This window comes from Lissotriton vulgaris, chromosome 7 (genome assembly GCF_964263255.1).
Source record: "Lissotriton vulgaris chromosome 7, aLisVul1.2, whole genome shotgun sequence".
Lineage (NCBI taxonomy): Eukaryota > Metazoa > Chordata > Amphibia > Caudata > Salamandridae > Lissotriton > Lissotriton vulgaris.
Genome location: NC_141695.1, coordinates 861481822 through 861503331, shown reverse-complemented (window position 1 = coordinate 861503331; position 21510 = coordinate 861481822). Strand labels below are relative to the sequence as shown.

Below are 21510 nucleotides of genomic sequence, written 5' to 3'. Positions count from 1 at the left end.
AATGATTAGCAAATTAAGTCATGTGAATTCCAGGTGGTATAGTCCTGTGCTAACGGACTGAAGCTGACAACAGCACATCTGTTTCATGCCATCTGTACTAAAGCAACCTGACAGGTGGTTTTCAAAATCCTGTGTTTTTAATACCAGTACCACCACCACCGCTGCCTCCAATATCACCTCCAATACCACCGCCACCGCCAATACCAGTGCCACCACCACCAATACCTCCACCACTACTGCCTCCACCGCTACCGCCTCCACCACTAGCACCACCACCTATACCAATGTCACCACCAGTACCACCACCAACAATACCACCACCAATGCCACCAGTACCACTGCCAATACCACCTCCAATACCACCTCCAGTACCACCACCACCTCCAGTACCGCCACCACATCCAGTACCACCACCAATACCACCAGTACCAATACCAGCAAACCGCCACGACCACCAGCAATGCCGCCTCTGTTGCCAGTGCCGCCTCTGTTGCCTGTGCCGCCTCTGTTGCCTGTGCCGCCTCTGTTGCCTGTGCCACCACCTCAGTGCCTCTCGCTCACCAGTAATAGCAGGTGCACTGTAGGAGGCTGAAGCTGCAGCCGAGACATCCATCCCTCCCTCCCTCCATGCCTGCCATAAAGCACAGTCCACCCTGCACCAGGTGGTGACGCCAGGTTCCTATTACAGCTGGAGTGGTTGTTAGTAGGCCAAAGATAGCAATGACATTCTGTAGTAGGGGATCTCTGTGTATAGTCATAATCTAGTGAATAGTCCTGCCCATGTGCGTGGACCCCGAAGCAATCAAAAATCTCTTAAGTCATCAAAAAATACAGAGCTGCACAGACATTTGAAGGATTTAAAGACCGATAATGCAGCCTATATCCACATGCTACACTGTCCAGTACTTCAACTAGAAATTCCACCGAAAACCCACACAGCACAGCCTGTCCAGTGTTCTCCACAGAGAAAAACCTTCCCCTACCAGCAAAAGCCTCTGGAATGATATAGTGGACAGACCAGCCCCATAGGCTGCCATTATGTGGCTCAGAACCGGATACTGTGCCTTCAAGAGAACCTTCCATAACTCTCAGTATCCCAGAATGCACAGCAGGTCCCTTTTACTTTCAGTTCTTTTTTCCGGCTCCTGCAAGCAGGACCCTGGAGCATTGGGCTCTCCCTTTCTAGGGTTTCTTCATAGAATTTTTCACTTTTTCAAGTGTTTGGGTGCTTTCTTCCTTGTGTATGTCTTTGAGCACTCTTAATTGTCACAATGCCTGCTTTGTTTGACAAATGTCCAGAGTGTTAGAGGAAGAAGGCCAAGTCGGACCCACACGAGGTGTGCATCATCTGCCTTCCCTCATCTCATGTCCCGGAGGAGTGACATTTACCAGGCCTTCTCCAGCAGTACCCTGAGAGCGAGTATGAAGATCAGGCTCCAAGGCCTGGAAGATGGAAGACTAAAGGCACACGGTGGGTCTGGGCTTACTTCATCTGCCCATGCTGAGGCCTCTGGGGGGCTCCCCAGGGCCAGGAAGACCAGCAAGCATCCCTGTTTGCCGGCGTCGATAGCACCAATGACGGCGTCGAGAGGGATGACAGCAGTCTGTTACCCGTCTCCTCAGGGCTCTGGGTCGAGGCAGCGTCTACGTTCGGTGTCGAGGGAACTGACTAGTCCGCCGTCTAGGTCGCCGTTGACTGTATCATCATCGTCGTCGCGACATTGACGTCGAGAGGCGGCCCGGCGTCTGCGCTCGCCGTCGAGGCGACACGGCTGTTCGCAGTCTGTGAAGAAGAGGTTGGCGTCGAGGGGATCCTTGACGTCGAGATTCCGCAGGCGTTCGCCGTCCAGGAGACGTTCGCCGTCCAGGAGGCGTTCGCCGTCCAGGAGGCGTTCGCCGTCCAGGAGGCGTTCGCCGTCCAGGAGGCGTTCGCCGTCCAGGGGGCGTTCGCCGCCGTCTAGGGGGCGTTCGCCGCCGTCTAGGGGGCGTTCGCCGCCGTCTAGGGGGCGTTCGCCGCCATCTAGGGGGCGTTCGCCGCCGTCTAGGGGGTGTTCGCCGCCGTCTAGGGGGTGTTCGCCGCCGTCTAGGGGGCGTTCGCCGCCGAGAAGGGGGCGTTCGCCGCCGAGAAGGGGGCGTTCGCCGCCGAGAAGGGGGCGTTCGCCGCCGAGAAGGGGGCGTTTGCCGCCGTGAGGGGGCGTTCGCCGCCGAGAAGGGGGCGTTCGCCGCCCTAAGCAGATGTCGACTCTCCCCCCCTCCTCCTCATTCTCATCCTCTGCTTCCCCCTTCTGGATTGCCAGCGGTTCTGCAGAGGTCTGTTTCACTTCCACGGTACCAGACGCCGCCTGACGGGACTTCTCAGCCGAGGCCCCCGGTCAGTTGACCATCGCCATCTCCGTTTAGACCTGTTGAGCGTCCGAAGCCAAGGAGATCGCGATCTTGCTCCGGCCGGAGGGAGAAATCGCGGAGTAGTCATCTGTCGACAAGATCAAGGTGACGCCATAGGAGGCGCAGATCAAGGTTGCGGAAGAAGTCTTCTGGGACCAGGGAATACTCGCCGACTTTGTCGGAATCCCCTGGGACGAGGGTGTCGCCTTTTCGAGACGCTACATAAAAAGCACCTGTCTCGACCGTTGCTGCCTCTAGTACCAGGATTGGTGGAGCCCGCCGATGAGTTTTCTCACTCCGGCGGTGACTAAGGCAGCCGCCTCCAGGCTCCTCAAGTGAAGGACGCTGGATCTTTTCTCAGTATGGATCCAACACCGGACTCTGTCTTAGTGACTGCGGCTAGGAAGCAGCATGCCACCACCCCGTCGTCGACAGTACCGCCTGATGATGAGAGCCGCTGGTTAGACTCGGCAGGCAGGAAGGTCTGTGGGATGGCGACTACTGCAATGAAGGCTGCAAGTGCTGCGGCTTTGCTAGGGCGATATGATTGAGCCCTATGGGAGTCCCTCCAGCAATTAGTTGAGCTCCTTCCTCGAGAGAAGAAAAGACTTTCAGGAAATTCTGAATGAGCGGATATTGGTGTCTAACCAACTCATCAGCGCGGCTGCTGATGTCTCTTCTGGCGGCGCATGGGTACTGCCATGGTATCAACCAACGGCGCCACGCTTGGCTTCGCCTTACATCTCTCAAGCCAGAGGCTCAAAAGCGGGTGGCCAACCTGCCTTTCTCGGGAGACACCCTGTTTGGCAAGCATGCGGACAACAAGATGACCCGCATGAAAGTGGAGGCCGAGACCCTGACTGCTGTCGGGTTGGAGAAGCCCAAGGAGAAGACCTACCGCCCATTCCAGAGACGGTTCGGGGTGCAAGGTAGAGCGCGAGGGCAGGCTTCGGGACAGCAGCAACAGCAGCAGCAGTTCCGGAGGCCCTTCCAGAAGCGCCAGAAGGGCATAGGCGGCCAGCAGTCCGCAGCAGCGAACAAAGGCCTGGCTCAGTCTCGTCCCTGTGCGGATACTTCCCCTACAGCCGTTACCCACTCCGGTGGGGGGGGGAAGCGTTCAATTTTTTCTGGCAGAGTGGAGAAAAATTACTCCTGACAAGTGGGTGCTGAATATTGCTTGCAATGGATAGTCTTCGGTTCACCAGCCTGCCTCCAGCAATTCCACCGGTATGCTCGCAGTTTAAGCTGCGCGAGCTCCAGGTAGAGGCCGATGCCCTGTTAAGGAAAAGGGCGATAGAAGACGTACCTCTGTCTCAAAGGGGATGAGGTCTGTACTCACGGTGCTTTCTGGTTCGCAAGAAGGACTAGAACGAGTTCAGGCCCATTCTAGATTTGCGACAAGCAAACAAGTGGATTCGCAGAGAAATTTCGCATGCTGTCGTTGAATTAGATTTATCCTCAGCTGCAACAGGGAGACTGGCTATGTGCTATAGACCTACAGGATGCTTATTTCCATGTGCCCATTGCACACAAACACAGCAAGTTCCTGCGATTCCAAGTCGGCGCCAATCATTATCAGTACACAGTACTGCCATTCGGGCTGAAGTCTGCGCCCAGAACATTCTCGAAGTGCATGGCAGTGGTAGCGGCACACCTGAGGAGGAACAAGGTGTTTGTCTACCCGTACCTGGACGATTGGTTGATCAAGGCCTCCTTCTCGGAAGCTCAAGCGCACTTCCAGAAGGCGTGTGTTCTTTTGAACTGGTTGGGGTTGCACATCATGTTAGTCTGTCCTGATTCCGGTCCAGTGCATACAGTACTTGGGAGCCTCCATCAATACGCTGTCAGCAAGCGTGTCTCCTTCGGAGGAGAGACGGTTATCACTCCTTCGGAAGGCTCAGGCTCTTATGACCGCTCCATCTACAACAGTCGATGGCCTCTTGTATCTTCCTCACGCCACACGCTTGGCTGCATATGAGACCATTGCATGAGTGCTTGGAGGATCAGTGGGATCAGAGGAAAGGGTCTTGGGACAACAAGATACGACTGTGAAGTGGTGGTGTTCAGCGGAGAATCTCCTCAGAGGGGTTCCCTTCCACAAGGACATTCCCACACAGACTATCGTGACTGATGCGCCTCTCTATGGCTGGGGGGCGCACTCCGGAGACTTAAAGATGCAAGGAACGTGGTCCCCGACGGAGTCCACATATCACATCAATTTCCTGGAACTCAGAGCTGTTCACTTGGCACTGAAGGCCTTTCATCCGTCCTTCCAGACCAACTCTCTGCTTGTTCAGACGGACAATGCAACCACAATGTATTACCTCAACAAGCAGGGGTGTTCGAGATCGCACACCCTGTCACGGGAGGCGCAGGCTATCTGGCACTGGCTTCTAGCCAGAGGATTGTCGATAACTGCTACCCATCTACCAGGTGTGCAGGCGGACGCACTGAGCAGACTGATTCAGGAAAACCATTAATAATGCAGTAGTGTACTTTTTTCACATCACTATCAATATGCAACCAAAGATCCTCACATTTCTTGCCTTTGGCATCATCACTCAACAAAAATACGGTAAACGGTTTCCACATGGATAATATAGCATTCATAGCCCCTTGGACTGAGAACCATCAGCTAAGGGACAGAGTTGGGATGACACTTTCTTTGATGCCACACAAAGCAGAAAATGATAAATGTTTGCGTTTTAGTTCCTGTGCATAAGAGAACAGTGCACCAGAATTTGCTAAAAAGTCAATAGCTTCCTCATTAACTCCGAAGATTGTAAAGATGCTTTCAGCATACCATCTAACAAGTGGCAAGGATCTCCTACAGGAAATCACTTCAGCTCGGGTATAAATTTTGAAAGGTCTTCACACAACTTTTTCATATACGTAGCTGAATCACTGCAAATACAAACAATATCACTCAAATCTTTGTTGTACTTACAAATAACCTTTTTTGCAGGGCATTTAAAGTGATACTGCATTCCATGTTTTCCAAAAGTCTGGTGTCATGTTTTCACCACTATCCCAGATTTTTGGTGAAAGCACTGTTTATACATCTACTTGTCATTATACCTTGCATTGAATGTTTAAAGCCTGAGGTGTTGGCAATTCACCTACTATCAATACTGACCCACTAGAAACTGTGGGCTGATGTATTCACGGTTTTTTACCCATTCTCTGTGGGTAAATGTGATGACCCATATTAGGAAAGATTCTTATAAAGACCAGCCATTTTACCGATCGGTGAAAGAATCAAATGCAGCCAAATATCAAATATGATTTTGATATTTCCTGATTCTCTCCAGTTTATAAAAGAATTAGGCAAGACCTAAACCTGCTTCTAAACCCTGCATCTTTAGACCAAAGACCACAAAACTGAAAAAAGCAAAAGGCAGAAGAAACAATATTTTTGTGGCATCCCTAAACAACAAAACTCAAGCAGAATAATGTTAGCCCAGTCTTTCTTACTGCTATCTTGTATAACAGTTACATTGTATGGGGACCTTCAGAAAGACAAAAAATACCTTTCACTCTTTTTCCTTTCTTTGAATGGCATTTAGTTTGTGGTTGTGAAGGTGTTTTTTCAGTGTTTGTTTTCACTGGTGAGGGCTAATTCTCTTTCAGTGGGGTTTTATCAGTTATAGGTTTAAACCTAAAACCCCACAGCCTAGTCATAAACGACGAGGTACTAGAAGTCTTTGCAAGGTGGGGGACTCCAGATGTAGATCTGTTCGCCACTGCCGAAAACAGCAAATGCCGAGACTTCGCCTCCAGGTACTACCAGCAGGGGACGCTGGGGAATGCGCTATGGATCAACTGGTCAAACAGCTTTGTGTACACTTTTCCACCCATTCCCCTGATTCCGGCGGTGCTCATCAAGCTGTCCCAGTCCAGGGCGCGGATGATCCTGATTGCACCAGAATGGCCCAGGCAGTGGTGGTTCAAGGACCTGCTTCACCGGTCTCTCCTTCCTCACATACGGCTGCCGTGCCGGCTAAACCTTCTCACGAAGTTCGGGGGGCAGATGATGCACCCCAACCTCTCGTCTTTGAGTTTGGCGGCATGGCTCCTGAGAGAGTGCAATATGGACATTTGAATCTACCAGAAGATTGTATGGACATATTGAAAGAGGCTATGCAACCTTCCACTAGGACTTCCTATGCTTACAAGTGGAAGAGATTCTGCATCTGGTGCAAGTCCAAGAACTATGATCCAACGACATGTAAGGAAGATGTCATACTTCCGTATCTTCTACATTTGGCGCAGTCTGGCCTTAATTTCCATTCCATTAAGGTTAATCTCGCTGCGCTGACTGCCTACAGGAAATGCCCTTCACAGACTTCCTTCTTCCAGATCCCTGTGATCAAGGACTTTTTGGAAGGCTTGAAGAAAGTGTTCCCTCCTGTTCGGCTTCCTTCGCCTTCATGGGAATTGAATGTGATGCTGTCCAGATTGATGAAGGAGCCTTTTGAACCTATTCATAAGGCTTAATTGCAGCACCTGTCCTGAAAGGCGGCGTTCCTCGTGCCCATCACATCGACCCACAGGGTGAGTGAAATTTAGGCGTTGTGTTGCCAAGAACCTTATACTGTATTTCATGCTGCTAAGGTTGTTATGCATACTCACCTTAAATTTCTTCCAAAGGTTATCTTTGATTTCCATGGTAACCAGACCATAACGTTACCTACGTTTTTTCTGAATCCTCCGTCTCCAGCGGAAAGGTCTCTGCATTCCCTGGATGTTAGGAGGGTGTTCAAATTTTATCTGGATAAAACCAAAGATATTCGTAGGTCAGACCAATTGTTTATTAACTATGGATCAGTCAGGACCGGTCTTGCTACCTCAAAACAGTCCATCTCGAGGTGGATTGTGTCCTGTATACAATTGTTACCAGAAGGCTAATAAGACCTTAGGGGGTAAACCCAAGGCTCATTCCACCAGGGGCAAAGCTGCCACGACTGCTATGCTACGTAATGTTCCGATTGTAGAAATCTGCAAGACGGCCATTTGAAAGTCGGTTCATACCTTTGCTAAGCATTACTGTCTGGACACTGATGCCAGGACAGACGCTCAGCTTGGGCAGGCTTCGCTGCGAAACCTGTTCGCACAGTAGTGGTGTTATTTCTCGTCTCTCCACCGCCGCTTTGGTGTGGGGATGGGCTTGCCATTCTATTCACTAGAATATGGATATACACAGAGATCCCCTACTACAGAAGGAGTAGTTTCTGTCTTGTAACTCCAGTTCTGTATTAGGGGTATCTCTGTTATAGTCGTAAGCGCCCGCCCTCCTCCCCGGCGGAGAAAGATATTCATGTAAGGAATGCTACAGGTCTGGTGTGTTACGCCTTCAAAAAGAACTGAAAGTAAAAGGGACCTGCTGTGCATTCTGGGATACTGAGAGTTCTGGAAGGTTCTCTAGAAGGCACATAATGGCAGCCTATGGGGATTGTCTGTCCACTACTTTCTCTATCATTCCAAAGGCTTTTGCTGGTAGGGGAAGGTTTTTCTCGGTGGAGAACACTGGACAGGCTGTGCTGTTTGTGGGTTTTTGGTGGAATTACTAGTTTAAGTACTGGACAGTGTAGCCTGTGGATATAGGCTGCATTATCGGTCTTTAAATGCCAATAGCTCAAACTTGTGTGAATCCGAAACATATTGCGTTGCAAATGCTTGTTTTAAATTCTGCTTGTTTTACAAATCCGTTATAAACAAGGCAACAGAACCAGAATTTATAGGGATGGGACATATTAACATTTTTCCCTCCTTTTGGAAATTTACCCCCAGGAGAACAAATCCAGAACAGTAGGATATTACTTGTAAGATAACTTATTCCAGGTTCATAACACTGTTCCCAGTACCTTCCTATCAGCCTCTTGTCAATCTTTCAAAATACTACTGATCGGTATCGATCTGGTAAATTTATGTGACTGCGTAAATCAACACTAGTGTATCTGCAGTAGGAAGTGGCACATTAATGGGAAGCTACCCAGCTGGAAAACGCACTTGCTGTGACCAGCATTGCACAGCTTTAAATTGCTTTCAAGAAGTTGTTTCTGGGCTATTTGGGAGTTTAAAGGGAGCATTGAACTAGCCGTTACTGGATCTCCACCAAGAGTCTTTTATCCTTATTGTGTTAGAACAAAAGTATGTGAATACTAGATGCAGATTGTAGAACCTGTAACCTTGTTGTACTATGTCAAATGTATGTGAACATCAGATGTTAGTAGATCCTGTAACCCTTTGTATGCATTGCTTTCATAGGTTGGAGATTTTGGTGATGCCACGAACTGGCCCACTCCTGGAGAAATTGCTCACAAAAGTACCCCGGTAAGAATTGTATGCTTGTGGTATGTTCTGTAGATACCCCTGCATTGCATCCTTCTGCTATCCAGTGTTAGGCTCAAGCATTTGCAACTTATTCTTAGAAGAAAGGCTTTTAGTCGAAGGATGCACTGTGACTGCACCTTTTAGTTGGCAATGCGCATGGGCATTGACCTCTTTAGGTTTTTTCCTACCATCTGGTTTGGATGTGTACCAAAGGGGCTCTGAAACTCATCGGAGGCTTACTGTTGAGGCAGAGCAGAGTTTCCAATTTAATCCGGTGTCATCCCTTGTGCCCAAAGTTCCACAGCCTCCAGGGCCTCTGCCACCTTAAGACTCAACTCCTCACCGGAAGAGTCCTCTGAGCCTAAAAAGGACCGCACTAAGGGTGCGCATGCGCGGGTGGTTCTGACACTACCTCCTCACGTGCGCAGGACTGGACCTGAATTCTTATGTTTAGGTCCTTCTTTAGGCATATTCCGATTCCTATTTGACACTAATTAAGGCAATTACTACTACTATATAAGGCACTCGTCCAATACGACTCGACACACCGTCGTAGCCGCGTTGAGGGGAAGACAGCCTACCAGACTTGGCAGTAACTGTGAGTTAGACCTTGGAGTATAGAGGCACCTGCTTTCTCTAAAACAGCGTTTTAGATTCTAAATCCACGCTGTTTTTTTGACATCTTATAGGTTGCTATATTGAGCAAGAAGATAAAAGAACCTCCAATACCACGCCTTGGCTCATGAGGCCAGTTAGCCTTTGTCCAGAAGTAAGAACTGTATATTTGCTAAATGTGTTTCTTCCCACTATTCCATCCTAGGTATTCTAATGGCGAGTATATCAAATCTATGTGTGTCCTAGTCTGTATGTATGTCTTTTTCTTTTACAGGGTTTTGGACCTTATTTTTGGTTCTTCATCACCCTCCTGTGTATCTACATAGGTTTTTCTCAATATCATAATGTGATGTTATATTTCATGATGTTTTTGTTCATTCACAGGTTCTGTATTAACAACGCCAATTGGGCGCAACAGACTACATTCAATATAACACGATGAGGTACATTTCACCTCTTCTAATATTTGTGTAGAGCACACTTTGACATCTACATGCATGTGAGTAAGGTGGGGATAATAGTGCACATCCTCGTCCTGAAGGAGTCCTTGTCACTCCGAAACATGTTGACACACTTTAGAGGTTGATGTACCCTAACTAGTATAAACAACCTCACCCTGCACTTTTTAACGATACCAGCCGAGGGCTTAATAAAAAACTTTTATTATTTTTTCTCCTACGAGCCAGGTATCTTTTAACTGTCACTGTCTTTCACCTCACCACTCACATTTACTTCCTTCACACACATCAACACATAGTCAACTTCCAGTGCTCCTACGTAGTCGTGACTCGTAGCACGCCGCATCCCGTAGAGGGGTGCGAAGACCCCGATGATGAAGCATGACACAAAGGGGCCTGTTGGTGTGTGAGGGGTATTTATACAACACTGTGTGCTCCCCACCATTGTAGGGATAACTACCACTGTAAGAGTGGATTCCTTTATGTTTAATATGGTTTGAAAAGATACCATCCAAGGTGTGCCCTGTCACTTGTTGACTGAGGTCCCCACTCTTCATGTCTGAGAGTCAATGCATCAGGTTCCATGAGTGCTTCCAGATGATAGTTGACATCACCCAGGATCATGAAGGAGTTTGTGCACAGTCTTGCTTCCAACAAATTCCCAATAGAGGCTTGGAAGTTGCTTCTGGGCCCAGGGGGTCTGTATAGTAAAATACCCTTAAAAGTATGGTGAACAGTAAGAGAGAGGCTAAAGGAGAGTGCCTCACAGGCTGAGTTTGAGACTGCGCAAAAATCTGCCTTTAGTGAGTTGATAGATTATAGCTACGTCCCCTCTTTTCCTAACTGGTCTGTTTAAGATGTGACAGAAACCCAGGAGGAGTGGCCTTAATGTCCGGACCTGAGACTTTGTCAGTCCACGTTTCTGTAATAAAGGCCATTTTGATATCTCTTTCCTCAATTAAGTCTGTGCACTCTATGCTGTGCTTCACTTGGGCATCTGCCGTTAAACATCATGCATTTAATCGCTGTATTATCCGGCACTGTTTCTTTCTGCTTTTGTGGGGTTATGAAGCGAACAGTTCTGTACATGTTAATGCCGCTATTTTTAGGGCTGGCGTTAGCCAAGACTTTTTGATTTCACTAAAATTATATGACTAATATTCTTGTAGCCCTCTTCAAACATTTGTCATATATTGTCATGGACCTTTTTCTTTGGCCGCCTCAGTATTCAGATAGACAGTAGGTCAGTCCACTTCAGCAGTAGCTAACTTCACTCGGAGTAGTTTTCTGTCCTTTCTTTAGGAGCACATCCACACATGCGCCGTAGTTGCTTTGAGTGCTAGGTAAATGTTTGCTTTGTGACCAAAAATATTATTCCTTTTAGCCACAGTATACTTGTCAGTTTGCTTTTTTCTATCTTAACCATTTGTTATAAGCATTGTTCCCTTTTCTACAAGCTGTTCTCTCCACATCCCTTTTTAATACTCATGACTCGTGTGGTGGTTCAGGTACAGTGCTTTTTTTAGGTCTTGCATAGGCAGTCCTTGCGCTGTCTTCGAGACATGCTCTAGTCAGGATATGGGCATTAAGCTCATGTTTTTAATCTGCTGCTTTAACGGTCTTTTGCAAAAAAAAAAAATTTCATTTGTTACTTTGGTTATAGTCCCTGCCTTTCTACTTTTGGAATCACCCATAAGGGCTACTCCTGTTACATGTAAACATTTACTCAGCATGTTTTAGATAGTTTAGCACTCTTTAGTTTAACACTTTTGTTAATGAGTTGTTTCCTTTCCAATCGACGTTGACCATGTTTTGAGTGGTTATGTGTATGTGTGCCATTGATCTTGTTTTTACGTTGGCAATGGTTTTCAGGAGGCGGCATGCAGAAGCAGCGTTTGCAATTCTATTTTTGTTTTCAATGAGAGGCTCTCTAGAAAACCGTGCCTACCTTTTCAGCGGGGGGCTTCTTATCTACAATATGCCTTTTCTTTGTGGCTCCTGTGCGACTTCCATAAGCCTCCCTTTTGGCACATGTCACAGGCAATGTGCTACATATAAAATAAAAATGGCATTGTGTGCACACCGTAAAACTTTAACAGACGCCACACTTCAATTTTCAGCACGGTGCCCGCTTTTTTTAAATGTGGCAGCTTTTGATAATCCTATTTTTGCACACGAAACGCTACATATAAAACATATAAAAAATAGCATCCTGGCCTATCCACGTCTTTTCACTTCCGTTATTCACTTACATTCCAAAAAATTGTGCACCATGAACATAAAAAGAAATTAAAGATGTGGGTTAAGTGAATAGCTTTCTGCAGTCTTTTTTTTCCGCCTGCGCTGTGTTGCAGCTTTCTCAGTTCTGCACGCTGGAATTTGTTTGTGCATTATGGATTTGAGTGCGTTTGAGAAGGACGGCAACTGCAGCAGCAGGCTAAGCGTTCCTCCTGTGTCCGTGCCTGACTTTTCACTTCAGTTGTACACTAACATTCCAGTTCAAAAATGCTTGCCATGAACAATATACACAAAAAAAATCTTAAATAGGAGAGTTGATTTCTGTGGCCTTTTCTTGTGCCTGTGCAATGTTACATCTTCCTTCATTCTGTCTGCATGAGGTAATTAATGTTTGCATTGTGAATTTGAACACGTTTGAGCAAAATAACCGCAGCAGCAGCCTAAGCTTGTATTGAGGGTCTTAACGCGTCGTCCCCCGTGGTATTCGAACCCTGGGATACATCTTGTGCTTCCTTCATGGGAATGAACAATGCCATAATTAATAAATACATTAAGTGCAGCAGTAGTAAAAAAACTAAATGAATGTATAAAATGGATATGTAACCCACAAATGTTGCAATATTGGATACATTAAACATAATGTATCACCATACACAAATTAATAAAGGGGCTACAAATTCCAGCTAATTCTATTGATTACACAAAGCAGAAAGCATTACATATATCTGCTTCAATTGATAATGTAAATGTGCCTGTGCCAGTCATATATAGAAATAGGAATAAAACAGCTTAGATGACCAATGTAAATGATTATTGTATTTACTTCTCTTAAGTCATTATGGTACATAGTCTTGCCCATTCGTTCAGCCAGGTGTATAAATGATCTATTAGATCTATTAGATCATCACTTGATTCAATGCCTATTAGACACCCCATTGACTCATGTATCGATTATTAGTGTGGTTTTGGTTATTATTCCTGTATATGATTATTTCACTTACTCCCCTTATATCACTATGCTCCATCATATAGCCCACTCCTTGTTAACTCAGTTTTTTTTAAAGAAATGAATTATGTGTTTACTATTTGATTCAATGCCTATTATACTTCCCATGTTTGACTAATTTTTTGATTAGTTACCTTTCCCTATAATTGTAAAGCGCTCTGATATCCTTCGGGATCAAGTTCGCGCTATATAAAACTTTATAAATAAATACATTTATGTTGCATTGAATAGAGTAATTATGTGGTGTGTAATTACGTGGCACTGAGTGCTTTGTGGAGTGCATGTTGCAGTGAGTGCATTGTAATTATGTAGCAAATAGTTATGTGGCACCAAGTGGTATTGTGTGGAGTGTGTTGCATTTAGCAGTGTAATTATGTGGTGGGTAATGATGTGTCACTGAGTGGTATGTAGAGTGCATGTTGCATTGAGAGCATTGTAATTATGTAGCAAAAAGTTATGTGGCACCGAGTGGTATTGTGTGGCGTGTGTTTATGTTGCATTGAGTAGTCTAATTATGTGGCGTGTAATTATGTGACACTGAGTGGTATTGTGTGGAGTGTATGTTGCATTAATTATGTGGCACTGAGTGGTATTTGGAGTGTATGTTGCATTGAGTGAAGTGTAATTATGTAGCATATAATTATGTGGAACTGTGTGGCGTTTGTGGAGTGTATTTATGTTTCATTGAGTAGAGTGCAATTATGTGGTACTGAGTGGTATGTGTGCTGTATTTGTTTCATTGAGGAGAGTAATTATGTGGTGTGTAATTATGTGGCACTGAGTGGTATTATGTGGAGTGTATTTATGTTGCATTGAATAGAGTAATTGTGACGTGTGATTGTGGTACTGGGTTGAATACGTGGCCTGATTTATGTTGCCTTGAGTAGAGTAATTATGTGGTGTGTAATTATGTGGTATTATGGGGAGTGTATGTTGTATTCAGTAGTGTGTAATTATGTGGTATTATGGGGAGTGTATGTTGTATTCAGTAGTGTGTAATTATGTGGCGTGTATTTATTTTGCATAAAGTAGTGTAATTATGTGGTGTGTAATTATGTGGCACGGCGTGTTCCATTGAGTTGAATGTAATTATATGGTACTGGGTGGTATTGTGGCGTGTATTTATGTTGCATTGAGTAGAGTAATTATGCAGTGTGTAAATATGTAGTATTATGGGGAGTGTATGTTGTATTCAGTAGAGTAATTATGTGGTGTTTAACTTTCACATAGTGGTATTATGTGGAGTGTATTTATGTTGCATTGAATACAGTGTGATTGTGACGTGTGATTATGTGGTACTGACTGGTATTATGTTGTTTATTTGTTGCATGGAGTGAAGTAATTATGTGGTGTGTAATTATGTGTCACTGAGTGACATCTGGAGTGTATTTTCCATTGAGTAGAGTAAATATGTGGTGTGATGTGACACTGAGTGGTATTATGTGGAGTGTATGTTGCATTCGGTAGGGTGTAATTATGTTTCGTGTAATTATGTGGCACTGAGTGGCATTAGGAATGTATGTTGCATTGAGTGCAATGTAATTATGTAGCATATAATTATGTGGCACGGTTATTATGTGGAGTGTATTTATGTTGCATTGACTAAGTATGTGGCGTGTAATTATATGGCACTGAGTGGTATGTGGAGTTCTATGTTGCATTGAATGGAGTGTAATCGTGACGTTAATTATGTGGTACTGATTGGCATTATGTGGGGTGTATTTTGTTGCATTGAGTAGGGTGTAATTATGTGGTGTGTAATTATGTGGCACTGAGTGGTAATATGGGGAGTTTATGTTGCATTGAGTGGTGTAATTATTTAGCAACTACTGTAGTATTGTGTGGAGTGTTGCATTCAGTAGAGTAATTATGTGGTGAGCAATTATGTGGCACTGAGTGGTATTTGGAGTGTATGTTTCATTGAGTGCAGTGTAATTATGTAGCATATCATTATGTGGCACTGAGTGGTATTTTGTGGAGTGTATGTTGCATTTAGTAGAGTGGAATTATGTGGTGTGTAATTATGTGGCACTGAGTGGTATTATATGGAGTGCATTTATGTTGGATTGAGTGGAGTGGAATAATGTAGCATATAATTATGTGGTACTGAGTGGTATTATGGGGAGTGTATGTTGCATTTAGTAGAGTGGAATTATGTGGCGTGTAATTATGTGGCACTGGGTGGTATTATATGGAGTGTATTTAAGTTGCATTGAGTAGAGTGCTATTATGTGGCGTGTAATTATGTGGCACTGAGTATTGTGTGGAGTGTATTTTGCATTCAGTAGAGTAATTATGTGCTAAGTAATTATGTGGCACTGAGTGGTATTTGGAGTGATTGTTGCATTGAGTGCAGTGTAATTATATAGCAAATAATTATGTGGCACTGAGTGGTATTTGGAGTTTATGTTGCATTGAGTGCGGTGTAATTATGTGGCACTGAGTGATATTGTGTGGAGTTTGTTGCATTTAGTAGAGTAATTATGTGGCACTTGGTGGTATTAGGAGTGTATGTTGCATTGAGTGTAGTGTAATTAGGCTTTCACTCAGTTTGTATATTTTATGTTAATACTTATTATATAGACTGTAACATAGTGCTAATCTAAAACACAAAATAAAATACCCCCAACTGCAAGTTCTGAGGATCTTATGTCACACAAACACACTTGAACCTACAGGGAGGGCCCGAGGCCTTGTGGCTGTCGGCTCACGGAATATCTCTATTCCTTGTTGGGTACTTAACCCCATATATTAACCAAATCAATGAACTAAACGACCTGTGTTTTGCTTTATTTGTCAAAAAGCAGATTTGCCAGATGCTGCTGTTGGACATTTTGCTATAACATTTTCTCTGTGCGGTATATGGTGCACTTATCGGATGAAAATGTAAACACCATAGTTTGAGTGTTAGAAACATAAATTGTACAACTGCAGTCTCTTAAATTAGTATTTAATTCTTTATATTCCGAGTTTTGTGCATGGTAGAACACGTGTGGATCAGACAACGCAAAATGAGCCCTCCTCCCCCGTGTAGCACATTTGTAGAGGGGCCCTACATTAAATATTAGGCTGTTCACATCAGTTTCACACAAAGCACATTGTTCGAGATGGGTGTCTCCATCACTAAGGCTGCTAAAAAACGTTCTCTTATTAATTTAGTTGCGTTTCATTGTTTACTTTTCTAGCGTGTACCCGAACAAGTCTTTATTCGCGCAAATGGCTTGAGCAAATGGCATACGCACAGCCACTCAAAGGTTTCAAAGTCCCCCTGTGTTTAAATCAGTGCTGATATCAGCATTTGAACATTGACAAAGCATCTAGGTTTTACATTGGTTAAACCGAATTGCCTTGTCAGGGCATGTTTGTGACTTAAGTTTGTGCCGTCTGCTGGCTGTGTGGCCTTGACCAAGATCTGCTGGCCCTATTTTCACAAAGGGTTTCAGCTTTTAAGAGTGTAATGTTCATTACTTTCTTGATACTATCAAGTACATATGATATTTATTCCAACCTAGTGTGTGCATGTGGAGTCTTTTCTAATTTTGCCGTGTTCGGTTTAGTGCAGGCACTTAATGAATGCATGGTCAGGCTAGAGCTAGGAATAGCTTGTTCAGGTCATGTACACATGACTTCCTTTTAGGGAATCCGGTTATTGCCCCTCCCCACCAAAAGCGTTCTTTCTCGTGCTGGCCTTCCTAAGTACTATTCTGGGACAGTGGCCGCGATCTGTTACAGAGCGTTGCCCTCTGAGGTCTGAGACTTCAGCCGCACTGTTTATAGCTGCGGTTTTGCACGGGCGGCATTCTAGCTTGACTGGTGTACAGTTACTGTACTCTACAGTACCGTACTCTTAGTTTGTAGACCTTCAGGTGTTCTGTTTTGTCTTTGTATTTAAATAGGCTGTTCATTTACATTCCCGTGATCAGGAGTCGATTTTGAAAATAAATTTGGCATCTGGTCCCGTTTTTTTTTTTGCACTTGGCCACAAGCGGTGACTTCATATTACATGCACCAGTCACTTGTGTTTTCAATCTTGTAATTGAGGAATTTGTGAATCGCGCCAATGCTAAGTTTCTGAAATTCAGCTGCAGTGGTGTTAAAGTACGACATGGCAATCTGTATTTGTTGCTTGCATTGCGAGTCTGCTGTTATGAGGCCTTTTCTTGGGATCAGGATTCTTAACTGGTGTTCCAGAGCTCCAAAATTAGGACTGTTCAATCGGTTAGACAAGTTACTTTTGTTAAGTCCTTGACTCAGTATTAATAACCGGAGTAGTTGGGTAGCTAGGATGGTCACTTAAGACTTACATCAGGAGGTGGTTCGAAACTGATTCAGGTTGATAGGTTAATAACACTAACATCAATGTACATTATTATTGTCCTTGGGGTAAGCGTTAGATTTCAGTGAATATTAGTTTGGGTCCAGTTAGAAACCTGCGTTTCCTAGTATTATAAACAACATGGTCTTGAAATGTGGCCAAGGAGTACGGATGTCGTCCTCTGTACACACGTTTTGCAGCTCCTGAAACCCGGAATATAAGATAGCCAAACAAAAATGTTAACCTCTAGAACGCCACATATTAGCATTCTGTTGTACACCTCTAGAGTTGTGATCTGGTGTCCAATTGTGGATGCAGTCCACTGTTAATACCAAATTAGGATTGCCTGGAACATCTCCAACATTATATAATTTATATATTCACATGCTTGAATCATTATAGTCAGGCTGGCAATCTGCGTTTAAATTGCGGTAAATAGTGGTTACATGGTCATAGACCTGAAACATATGTTTTAGTAGCATGTCTGCCTTACTTGAAGCAACCCAAACTTTAGCCCATGTGGTGGAAACATCCGCTCTAATACTACCCTAGTGACTACCATAGCTCGGATTACTACAGCATATCATGTGTGAGAAAGTTCTCCGGCTTTAACCTTTCATTAAACTAAAGACTTACTTTTTTTGGTCTGCCCTGGTACTCCACCTGCCCTTTATTCAGCTGTCTCAGTACTGTGAGTTGTTTTGGGGAAAATGATGTTTTTTTCTGAGCCCAGGAGACCATTTACCTGCCAGTCAACGGTCCCCAAATGTCACCATGGCTTACAGAAAAAATAAATCTTTCTTCGAACCTTTGTAATCTTGTGGGCTTACAATGTACACTGAAGATCCAGGTTTCCAGTGTATTTATTAACTTTACCCTGTTAAGACATCAGATTGTGACATTTGTTAAACCTTACTACAAAAACTAAAGGACAGAGATGGTTGCCATAATATCTGATAGAATGTAGATTGACATTGTACCCACTGCAAAGGCACTAGGTCTTTTAAATTACCATTGAGCTGGATTCTCTAATTTTCGTAATTCACAATTGCAGTTGAGTCTTCAATTTGTATAAAGGTCAAGGCTGGGCAAATAATCCCCAAAGGCAATATGGATACGGCCGAGGATATACCTCCAATAGTAACTAAAGACTATTTTCAGGAAGAAAGAAGCTCCTTCCAATGACAACCAGCATGTGGCTTGACTCGAAGTCCTTGCCCCACACTTCCATCTGATAAACTGAAATTAGGGTTGAGAATTTCCATTTTTGTTCCCGCTTGGTATTCCATAATAGACAAATGGGTGAGAAATTGTTTGTACAGTTCATACTTTTGATTTCGTTCAAAGGTAGCTAGTTTTCCCTCCCCATAAAGATCTCCATTTGAGAGGGCTTCAGTAGGAAATTCACCTTCTCAATGGAGCAATAGAAACTGTTCCCAAATCCCAGAGAAATCGGGGATTGTATTCTATATTCTTTTTATAAGAAAATATTGGACATTGGAAACCAATTCGTAACTTAAGACAGCTGAACAAGTGTTTGAAAAATAATCATTTTGGGTAATTAGACTTCAGCGGGGCTTACTGATGATCCAGGAAAGCGACTTCATGACTTCTTTGGATCTTCTGGATGCATACTTAAACATATTCCATCCACAGGAAGCACAGGAAAAATCTTTACCTCTTGGTAGCAGGAGTCCACTACCATTTCAAGGTGCTTCCATTTGGTCTAAAACCTTTGGATTAAAACTGTTGGACTAAAATCAGAGCTTCGAATTTTCACCAACTTCTATGCTTTGTCACTATACTCCGGCAACAGGGCCACCAAAGGTATCTATACTTGAACGACTGGCTCATCAAAGTTCCATCAAGGGAAGAGGCAAGGTCTTCTACAACAGCCTGCACCAATCTTTTTTCAGAACCTGAGACTCGCACTGAACGACGAGAAATCATCTCACAACCTCCGACATAGCTCTTGAGTGGTTATCTTTACATGCAGCTGGTGAATAAGTTTCCATCTGCAGAGTTGTACTATGACTGTAACAGACTGGTCGATCAACTTTTTGCAATGGCTAGGAGCTTTACAAGTCCGTTAGGCCTAATGCCATTGTGTATAAGCCTCATACTTTTTTTGAAATTTTTTTTTATTGTAAAAACTCAGCTCCATAATAGTGCACATCAGTCAGCATCTGAAGTTCATTGGCAAATACAGTCAAAGTCAATCCAGAGAAAACAGCCCATCATCACCCAGACAGCCTACCCACAATAAACAATCCCTTATGAACATCCCCAATACAATAGGCCACCTTTAGCCCTCCCCCACAATCAACCACCCCAACCCACCCCCTCTCCATCCCACCCATGTCATGATGCGTCCAATTCCCTACAAGTCATCAGTCCATTGGGCCCCATGGGAGCAGGGCAACCCACATCTTCACTATAGACATTTTACACATGAGGCCGATTCAAATTAACATGCACCCCATTAAACCATTGCAGACCCAGTTTGGGTGTCCATCCATTCCCCACTGTACTGCCTCCACGCCGCCCATATTTTCTCCCATTCCTTGGGGCAATCTCGACTTTCATAGATTACCTTCTCCGCCCTCTGGCACCAATCCAAGTCACACAGGCCTCATACTTTTTTAGTCTCCGGACGAGACCCAACAATAACTGTCCATGTAATGAAAGCAAGTCGAAGGCTCATGGGCCGATTAAGTTTGTCACAAGATAACTTAAACATGCACAATTGTGGTGGAGATTCCCAGCAAACCTAAAGGCAGGTGTCTTCAATGGCTAAGAGTATGTACTGACAAAAGGATGTGTCCATGGACGGATGGGGAGCTAATCTGCAAGAACTCCCAACTTGAGTCCTCTGGTGAGATGCAGAAAAGATGCTGTCAATGGGCTAAAGCCCCAGGCCAAATGTTTGTACAAGCATTCCTCCTGAGACTAGTTATAGACTAGATCAGTTCTAATCAGAACAGACAATACAACATCACTATTCTTCATAGCCAATCAAGGGGAACATGTATTGTACTATTTTTAGAAGCCCAACTGTTGCACTAGTCCTTTCTCACAAGATTGACCTCGCTTTAGAGCACCTGCCAAAATTATCAAGTGAGTGCTCTCAGCTGACAACTTTCAAACTGCCATGATGGCACTAATTCAGGACCAGGTGGATTACATCTTCTGACAATTGGGTCAAACCATAATCTATCTTTTGACCACACCTGACAAAATATCAATACTTCGCAAGCAGATTTTGGCATCCGCGGCAAACACCCCTTCGATCGGTTAGTCCAAAATCATTCCTTGTCCATTTCCTCTGTTTTCACTGATCCCTAGGGTATTGAAGACAAAGATGGAATGTTGCAATGTAATTCTCATTGCTCTGGTGTCTCCATGTCAAAACTAGTACAGCAGTTTACGGCTTTCGGCACGTCTAACCAACTGTATGAAATTGCACTCAGTTCCTTTTCCACACACCACAGGGACTCTACACCCGACTGCAAGTCGCAGAACCTAAAAGCATGGCACCAGACTACTTTGCGTTTAGCCATTTAGATCTACCACATGACTATGGAATATTGTAACAGACTTGTGCTCCAGCTACTATGAAAATCTGCAATGCCAACTGGAAGATTGTCTGATACAAACGTAAGGCCTTCCATACTCTTCAAATGCTTCCATAGTTGAATTCAGCCAAAAGTGGACTTAAATATTCTTCACTCAGTACATCTGGCTGAAATTTCAAGATTTAGAAACCGTTTTTGTCAACTGGCTTTGCTGACCAATGTATGATGAGGCTTTTTAGAGCATTTCCTACTGAACGACTTCCTCCACCTCCTTGAAAGCTTAATACTCTTCTCGGACAGTTAATGCAACTTGAACCACTGGACAAGGCACACTTAAAATTTGTCTCATGGAAGACCGCTCTTACCTTAAAACTAACATCTGCAAGGAGAGTAGAGAGATGCAAGCATTCATCAAGAAACCTTTTCTCTGCTTTACAAAGGACAGTTCTGACAACCATTGCCAGGTTCATACCCAAAGTTCCTACTGACTTTCATTTCAATGAATTTGGCATTCTGACATATTTCTTTTCAAATCCATGTACATTATCGGAGAGATTGTTACATTCACTGGACTTGCTAAGAGGC

The 21510-nt window shown here is 44.3% G+C and overlaps 1 protein-coding gene across 3 annotated transcripts in view; it reads left to right on the top strand.

Moving 5' to 3' along the window:
- Positions 1–21510, top strand: part of LARP1 (La ribonucleoprotein 1, translational regulator) — a 773488-nt gene that overhangs the window by 253053 nt on the left and 498925 nt on the right. For all 3 annotated transcript variants that reach the window (XM_086931251.1, XM_086931250.1, XM_086931252.1), the window contains exon 3: positions 8653–8718. In XM_086931251.1, coding sequence (XP_086787377.1) covers positions 8653–8718 — 66 coding nt within the window. The remainder of the gene's footprint in view (positions 1–8652; positions 8719–21510) is intronic.